Here is a 9,548-nt window from a genome sequence, read left to right as displayed (position 1 = left end):
AAATGGATGCTAGATTCGAGCTCTTGAGCATTTTTCCTTTAAAATGATGTCCTTACTTTTTATTTTGGTGGTGGTTAATGGTGGACCAGTCCGGTGAGGTCCACCGGAGAAGACAACCGGAGCTAGGGCTCTGATGATGTGTTGGCAAGGTTCCAACCCTCTGATCTCATGTCGACGTTTTAATCTCAACCCTCCTTTCTGATTACCACGCGTGTACACGCGTTGACTGTGGCATATGATGGGAGCGCACACTTGGTCATCAGATATGCCACCTCAATTAATGAGGGAGATCTGATAGCCCTTGTTTTTTTTTTAATTTTAATTTCTGAATTTTCATTTAATCCCTTTATTTTATTTTATTCATAGAAATTTCATTTTTAATCCAAAAAATATGGGACTTTCACCAAAAATCTTTAAATATTTCTATCTTTCATATATTGAATTAAAATTATTTTTTGGGTTAATTTTGGTATTTTTCATGAATTAAATGTTTTTGAACATAATTTTAATTGTCTTAAAATACTTCTGACTTTCTAAAAATCATAATTTTTCTTGTCTAAGGTCCTTTGACCTTGTTTGACCTAGGATAAATCCCTTGGCCATTTATTTGGTGTTTTGAAGGGATTTGAGGTTTTGTCCATATTAAAATGCATTTTAATTCACTTTTAATTTGATTTTTAATTTATTAAATGTTTAAAAATTATGTTAATCCATTTTTATGGTCTTGTGATGTTTGACTTTCTGTTTGGGCCTTGGTCATGGTTGATTTGACTTTTGTTTGATCAAAACCATTGTACTTAGGGGATTGATGAAATATACATTTCATCTCCCAAAATGAATGGATGATATTGATCAGATGAAATTCCTATCATGATCAATTTGTGTTCCTATTTCCCCCTCCCTCTTCATCTTCATTCCTATTATTCCCCATTCCCTTATTTGACCAGTGATTTCTCTAATGTCTAAATACTAATTGATTCATCAATGACCTTGTGTCAGATGAATCAATACAAGTTTGACTGAGATAGGTCCTTCCCATTTTATTTTAGTGTGTGGTATGTTTTAGGATTTTGGTTCTTTGTACCAAATCTCTAACATGCATTAATACCTATATTTTTTTGCCCGACCTCAGATAGTTGTGACTTCTACATAAGTCCAATTATGATTGCTTAACATAGAGCTAAATTTGACCTTCAAGGCATAACATTCTAGTAAGTGAGATTGTAAGTCTCTCATTCTTCATGGCATTGTGTCGAAACTTGACCTTTTATCCATTCATGAGAGCTAGTGGCATACTTGTTGATTTATCCAAGTTGGATCCCTTCTCGTGGATGATGTCTTGGTTCAAGGATTCATACTTGTGAATAAATGGTTGAGTATTCTCCAAAGAATGACTTAATCAATTAAAAGTCATCACTAACATTTGACTAACACTTGACTAACTTTTATTCATTTTGATTTTACTTTCAAGTCATTTACATTATGCACTTTAAATTTCAGTACATTTACCATTCATTGCCATTTCACATTTCATGCAACTTGTTTATGTTTTAAGTCATTTTCACTTTGCTCATTTGAGTCATATCTTGTGACTGTATGTATTGTTTGTTTGTCTTTCTTTTGTTTGTGGTCTTAGGACCTTAAAACATTTAATAACAACAAAAACCCTAAAAAACATTTGTTGGACTGTTGGGATTTGATCTGGACTTTTTGACTTAGAATTAGGCAACATTCTCTGTGCTAAAGGACTTGGCCAATGCCAACATTTGAGACTGAGCTATCTTTGACTATGCCTTCATATGACGCAAGACCTTGGATCTCTTTGATTCATCTGATACTCTGTCTTTATGCTTAATTGTTATTTTGTTATTATTGTCTATGTCTGGTATTTTGTTCTGAGTTGATCAAGGAATATTTCATTTGCTACATTGAAAGATATTGAAGGCTGCTATCTATTAGAATGCCTGCTTGGATATTATGGCTATCTTTATTTGATGCCTTGATCTTTACATGATGTTTGTATATTGCTTATTGCTTATTGCTTATTTCTTGTCAAAGTCCAAAGGAAAATGGGTTTCTATATGACATTCTTGTCTGTTGGATTGCATCCCATTGGTCAGATCTTTTTAACTCTTAACTTTTAATTTTTGCTTAGGATAGTCTCTTAATCTCCTCCCACTTCTTAAATTTTAAAATCTTTCCCTCTTTTCAAAAACTTTCTTTGCTTGTTATTTCAAACTTAGACATATTCTAATGATTAGAAACTTTGGCCTTATGCCATTAAATTTTGAAACTTTTTCTTAAATCAAACTTGTAAATAAACTTAACCATATTGACTTAAATTTCAAAAGACAAAAAGAAATAACAACCTCATTCAAATGTTTGGCCTTTTTGTGCCCTTTTCTTTGTTAAAATTAATTCACCAACTTCTTTGAAATTTTTACCACGAACTACGAGGTTTTGATCCCTCATTTTCATGTTGGTATGTAGGCATAAGACCAAAGGTCTTGTCAAACAAAAAAATATAAATAATGAATTATTTTCTCATCCCCTCTCTATATATTTTATCAAACATCATTTATACCAATACTTTGGGTGCTAACACCTTTCCTCTATGTAACCAACTCCTTACCTGTAATCTCTGGCATTTTATTAGTTTTGATTTGAAAACTTCTTATCTTTAGGTTTTGTTCAAATTTTTCCCTTTTCCTTTGGAAACAATAAAAGCGCGTCGATGACTTTAGTTTTATTTAAGTTAAGCGTATCCATAACTTGATGGTCATGAATTTACCGCTACAGGGAACCCTCGAGGGGCTTAAACATGTGTCATAAAGGAAAGACATTGTTCAAAAATTACAAAAGTCACATCACCATTGATGGCCAACAACAAACATAAAAAAAATTAAACATCGTGATGCTCGTCTTCCCGAGCCTCGTGGGTCGAGTTTTTGATCACCACGTAATTTAAAACCTCTTCTTCAGGGGAAGCTTCTTCCATGTCCACCAGGTGGCCCTCCACCACAGTCTTAAAAAAGTACATATTTGACACATCCAAGTCATACACGATGCATAAAGCTTGGGCTTTGGCTCTCTCAAAAGCCTCATCGCCAGATGAGAGCAACTCTACCTGGGCATCTTGCAAAGACTTCTTTAATATATTGTTAAGAACCCGAGCTTGCTTTACTTATTGGGTCAAACCAGAATTTGGCGCTTCTAGATCCGAGCACTTGAACTTACCAGTCTCCTTTTGATTTGTCATTTTCGACAACTAGGACTCTGAGGTATCATTTCGCTTCTTCATCTCTAACACCTGTTTGTTCAGCTCCTCCACCTTGTTGAGCTGGAACTTTAATTCATCGTTCTACTGGGTCATATCTTTAGGTTCATATATTTAGTAAGAAGGACCTCGTTTTTCTCATAAGCATCATTGGCTTCAAACAGACCCCGAGTCATAACTGCACATCTCATCAAGTAGGACCCAAGGTTTTGGGTGAACTGTTGAGCACCTATAGACTTCACCTTTTCGATGTCCTCAATCGCATTTAGATGATCATAAAGATATCACAAGCCGTCAGAGCTTTTGGACTAGAAATTAAATTCAATGGATGGTTTAAATTGGTGACTACTCCCTGAATCATGCATCAGGTAGTAATTGTCAAGTCGTTCTGACTGACATTATCGCTCATCAGGGTCTTAATCCTATTTGGAGAGCTCGACTTTGACTCCCCAAAAGGAGGAATGGAGGCAGGATAGAGATTTGACACAATAAAGGTTGCTTGGACAACATCCATCTTCTTTCTTTTGAGAGTCCGAGTGTGAATAACCGACATATCGCTCTTAGAGGCAGACTGTTCTCCACGCCTCGCTCTTGCTTCAGCCATCAACTTCTTTTCTTCAGATAGTTTCAGATTCGTCATGTCAGCTGGAAAGAAAAGAACAAAGTAAAGTTCAGAAAAATAAAACAATGAGATAATAAAAGAATAATAATGGGCATATATAAACATTACCCAGGAATTTAGAAATTTGTTACAGGTTGTCAGCCATATGTTACAAGTCCTTAACTTTCATTACTTGGAAAACATCCAAAACGCCTAAGGCTCAGATTTCCAAAGCGTTCAACTTATCATGATCAAAGCCGGAAACTGGAAATGTGTTATCCGACCAATAAATTGTAATATGATAGTTCTGGTCCAGTGCATACATAAATTGGGGACACCTTTTTCCACTCTTCACTCGAAGGAATTTGTCTTTGAAACTCTTATAGTTAGTAGTATAAGCTTGAAGGAAGCCCTTCCTTGTAATTCTGTTAAGGGAGACCTAACCTCCTTTTTCTTATCCATTCATCTCAAAGAACGATAAAGACAAACCTAAGGTGGGAGTTATATTCACCGCATCGCAAACGAGTTCAAAAGCTTTGATAAAGCCCTAACCATTTAGGCGTAACTGAGAATGGGCTATATTTAGGGTTTTGAGGAGGTCGGATTCAAAATCAGTAAAGGGGATACGAACTTTAAAATCCTCGATTACCCCTGAATAGAAATAAAAATACTCATCAGGCACTCCTTTTGGCCGAGTAATTCATACCCTCTCACCAACCACACAAGTTTCTAATACAACATCATCTTCATTCCTGGTGGAGGAAACTGGATTATTAGAGCGAAGCTTCAAGATATAATTGTCTTCTAGGACACTGTGGTTGTCTCTTAGAACCTCTTTATCAATCAAAGATCATGTTGTCTCCATTAGAGTATCCATAAAACCTGATGACGAAGAATCTAAGTTAGTATTACTACTCAGTGAAGGGATCTCTCCAGAAACTTCTCTAATAATTTGGTCAAACTTCGCTCGATTCAAATTACCCTCTTACTCTTTCATGCATTCACTCCAAATTTTATTTCTCTCATTAGCAGTAAGGGAAATCAAGGACTCTCCCGAATATTTACAATCTTGTATTATAACCATAACAAAAGAAAAACAACACATGGGGCTTGAGCTTGTAGAAAGAGCGAGTGATGGATGAAGCAAAAAGAAAACTCGTCAGCAACACTTGAAGGAAAGATCACTAGCTTTGGTGAAAAAACAAAGGAAGAAAATAATCCTTTTATTAGAAATAAGCTTACAATGGTCAAGAAGTTGTATCGATAAAAAATAATGATGACAAGATAAGATCCCCATAAAATAAAAGCCATCATGACAAGGAGAGAAAAGATTGTCATCATAAATGCTGTCAAATAGTAACTCAACGAATAGGTGATCGGCTCAGGGCAGAAGGAATTCCCATATTTTCTTGTTTGAACACTTTGATCTGATTAGACCTCGTGATTAGGGGGATTATGTACATTCTGGAATTCCTAAAGACCAAGCTTTTGTAGGTTGAGCACAAAGGAGCAAGCAAGTCGGAAAATCTAAACTTAATAAAGCAAAATTCAGTCAGGGTAAAGGTTATTACAAAACCAGTACAATTGGCTCCGACTTCATATTAACTCTAACAGAGGAGCATGTTGGATCCAATCTCTTGAGAGGTGCTAGGAGGCAACATGAACAACCACAATGGACAGTTACGAAACATCTCCATGATTGCATGAGAGTTACTAAAATAGAGGAAATATGTGTTGTTTGATCATTATGGAAGACAATGGAGGTTACCCAATGTCACTTTAACGTGGGATGTGAATAAGCATCTCTTTAAAGCCATCGATGAATGAATGAGTATAAGAGGAGACTTCCCCATGAGGAAGGGGGACAACGGGTATCTCATAATAAAATAGGAAGATTATGGCTTCACCTGACTAGTTTCAAAGAAGTTTCTCCAAATAGTGTTTAGCAAGAACAATATGTATTTTGCCCCGTGCTATATGGGTGAATTTTGAAAAATCCCACTATAAAAAAGTTTGATTTTCATCTTTAACATTTGAAGATTCTCTTCCCTCATGAGACTCAGTCACCAAAATCTTTGATGTGACCGTCTTTTTTAAATTTATTTTTATTTTTATTGACATGGACAACTTTGTTGATTTTTTTAAATTTAGATTGACTTTCTAAGTCGTTCATGTCTCTAAAAATAAATAAAAGTTAAAAAATAAGACTGATGCATCAAATATTCTGTTGACTGGTCTCACGAGGGATCAAAATAAAAAAAATCTTCAAATGTTAAGGATGAAAATCAAACTTTTTTACAAGTGATTCTTCAAAGTTCACCTATATGACAGGGGCAAAATACCAACTAACTTTTATTTTTATATTAAAATTAAAAAAAATTACAATTATATTTCATAAATATTTAAATTTTGAAATTAAAAATAGTTTAAATAAACACAAAATATGAAAGAAAAATAGAATATATTTTTAAAAAATAAAATCGCCCAAAGAATTTATACCATACACGTACTCAAATAGTTTGACTCAACACTTCTTTGATAAATAATAAGTCTTTTTGAATTTGTTTAGTCAAATTTGATTAGATTTCTATTAATAAGTAACTTTGAAAAACTTTATTTTAAATAAAGTAAAAATAATTCATTAACATATAAAAAGTTTAATTGTATGCATGCATTCAAAAACATAATACAATGAATAAATCATATATTATTATTTTCACTATTGTATATTATTATTTTCACTATTATATATTATTTTCACTATTGCATTTTTTTTATCTGAATAAAGTCCTTATATGTTGAATTTTATTTATTTTTAGTCCTTAAAATTAAAATGTGCATGAAAATCTGCAGATTTTTTTATAGATTATCGTTTGGATTTTATTTTTAGGAATTAAAACAAAAATGATTTTAAAATTCAGAGATTATTTTTAAAAATTATATATATAGATAGACAAATATCAAAATCACACCAACTTATAAAGATCAAAAGACTATTTAAATCTAAAATATTTTATAAACGATGTCGCTTCTTTCGTAGAATCTGAAATAAGTAGAATAATTAAACTCATACAAAGATATTCACAAAATAGGTATGGACAGGAATAATATATATATAAAAGTTTAAAAAAGTATAATATTTACTTAAAAATTAAATTAAAAAATATATACATTAAAAATAAAATAAATATCCCATTTCCTTTTATATTAAATTTATAAATGTAAAATATTATTTATTAATCTCCTTCATTTTTAATCATAAAAAATTAAAAATAAAAAATAAAATCAAATATGAATATTAACAATGGTAACACTAATAACAATTTCACAAACCGTTTCATGTTTTTAATATTGTCTATTAGTATCAAAGAATTATACTTTTAAGTTTTACCATGTTAGATAAAATACCATTTAAATGTTGTCATTTTTTTCTTTTTCCTTTAGCTTTTAATCATTAAATACTTTTGATTTTATTTTATTTTTCAAAAATATTGTTGAATACCATTAATATGTGTCTTATAATATAAGAAATCAATAATTCAATGTATAGGTACATGCATTTACTTGATTTTTTTTACAGTTGTATAAAAATGTGCTATAAATACGGACTAAGAAGACATAATTGTTCAAGCCATCTCTCTTTCACAATTTTACACTATAGTGTTTCGCTTCTGTTGCTTGTGCAATCAGTAACCATGCCAGTAGCAGAAAAAACCAACATCAACATTCTCATGGTGTCACTGGCCTTACAAGGTCACGTTAACCCCATGTTAAACTTCGCCAAACGCCTCGTTTCAAAGGGTGTTCATGTCACCATAGCCACAACCGAAGAAGGTCGTGCACGCATGCTCAAAAATACTGACCAGAATTTATCTGACTCAGGTATCCGACTTGAGTTCTTTTCCGACGGTCTCAGCATCGACTTCGACCGCTCCGATACAAAAGCTGTAATCAACTCGATACGCGAAAATGGTCCTAAAAACCTTTCAAATCTCATCGACAACCTCAAAAATCAAACATTTTCATGTGTTATTGTCAACCCCTTTGTCCCTTGGGCTATTGATGTTGCTGCTAAATATCACATCCCTTGTGCAATGCTTTGGATTCAAGCTTCTGCTTGCTATTCGATTTACTATCGTTACTTCAAGAGCACTGATGTTTTTCCCAAGTTGGAGGATCCTAATGAGAAGGTGCATTTACCTGGGCTACCAACCTTAGAGGTAAGAGATCTTCCTTCGATGATACTTCCTTCTAGTCCTGTTCAGTTTAAGGAAGTTATGGCTGGTTTAATTAATGGCTTGGATAAAGTGAAATGGGTTTTAGGTGCTTCATTTTGTGAAATTGAGGAAGAGATAGTGAAGTCATTGGATTCACTAACTCCAATTTATAATATTGGACCATTGGTTTCACCTTCTCTATTAGGTGAAAAGGAAACAAGTAATGTTAGTGCTGATATGTGGAACGCTGAAGATTCATGCATAGAGTGGCTTAATACTAAACCAAATTCATCGGTTATTTATATATCATTTGGTAGTTTGGTTGTGCTGTCAAAAAAACAAATGACTAATTTAGCTACAGCTTTGAAGAATAGCAACAACAACTTTTTGTGGGTTGTTAAGCCAGCTAATAATGGAGGATATGCATCAGAGGATCCTGCTTATGAATTACCAAAAGAGTTTTTGGAAGAAACTGAAGGGAGAGTTTTGGTTGTGAAATGGTGTGCACAGACGAAGGTGTTACAGCACCCTGCAGTGGCTGGTTTCATAAGTCACTGTGGTTGGAACTCATTACTTGAGACATTGATATCTGGTGTGCCTGTTATTGGTTACCCTTCTTGGAGTGATCAACCAACCAATGCTATGCTTGTTGAGAATGTGTTTAAGAATGGGGTGAGAATTAAAGTTGGAGAAGATGGGGTTGGAAGTGTAGAAGAGATTGAGAGGTGTGTTTATGAGGTTGTGGAAGGGCCTAATGCTGCTGAGTTTAGGAAGAGGGCTTTGGAGATTAAAGAGTCTGCAAGAAAAGCTTTGCAGGAAGGTGGCAGTTCTAGTGTTAACTTGAATAAGTTTCTTGGTGAATTGACTTCTAAGAATGATCCAAGTGATTGATGTACTCTACAATGCTTTATGGACGGCGGTGAACATCACGTATGCAAGTTGATGTAGCCGATTTTCTTTGTTTGTACCTTTTACTTTAACATAAAGTTATTATTATACTTTATATTTTATTATAATTTAAAGTAAAATTAATACATTTTAAATGTGGAAATAGGAAATGTCACACATATCTTCATTTATATTATTAGTTTGACCTTACATATTACTTTCTATATCTTGTTAAATTTCATTACAAAATTTACATATTGTTTAAAATATTTTGTATTTGTTTATTAATATGGTTATTTTTATCGAATAGAAATTAATTTAATAATATTATATAAAATAAAAAATATCACTTATTTTTTATTAAAAATATCATTTTATATCATTTTTCATTTATCAGCAAGTGAAATCGTTAAACTATCTAATACTTAAATTAATTTATTAGCTATCAGTCATCTTAACTAGTTTATTACCTATAAACTATGTTTACAAAACCAACCTTATTATTTTATGTGTTTTTTTATTATAAGTCATTTTGTGAAAAAGATTTTTATGACAAATTATAAAT

General features: G+C 32.8%; 1 protein-coding gene across 1 annotated transcript; it reads left to right on the top strand.

Annotated features, from left to right (window-relative positions):
* Positions 1-7,513: 7,513 nt before the first annotated feature.
* On the top strand, positions 7,514-9,200 carry LOC127074398 (UDP-glycosyltransferase 84B2). Its single transcript, XM_051015714.1, has one exon. It carries the CDS (start codon positions 7,574-7,576, stop codon positions 8,984-8,986), a length of 1,413 nt encoding a protein of 470 aa, XP_050871671.1. The 5' UTR covers positions 7,514-7,573; the 3' UTR covers positions 8,987-9,200.
* Positions 9,201-9,548: the final 348 nt, after the last annotated feature.

The sequence above is a fragment of the Lathyrus oleraceus genome, chromosome 4, assembly GCF_024323335.1.
Source record: "Lathyrus oleraceus cultivar Zhongwan6 chromosome 4, CAAS_Psat_ZW6_1.0, whole genome shotgun sequence".
Lineage (NCBI taxonomy): Eukaryota > Viridiplantae > Streptophyta > Magnoliopsida > Fabales > Fabaceae > Lathyrus > Lathyrus oleraceus.
The sequence above is the reverse complement of the archived record's forward strand: the minus strand, read 5'-3'. Positions and strand labels throughout refer to the sequence as shown.

Coding starts and splice junctions, on each gene's coding strand:
- LOC127074398 (XM_051015714.1), top strand. CDS start 7,574: ATGCCAGTAGCAGAAAAAACCAACATCAACATTCTCATGGTGTCACTG.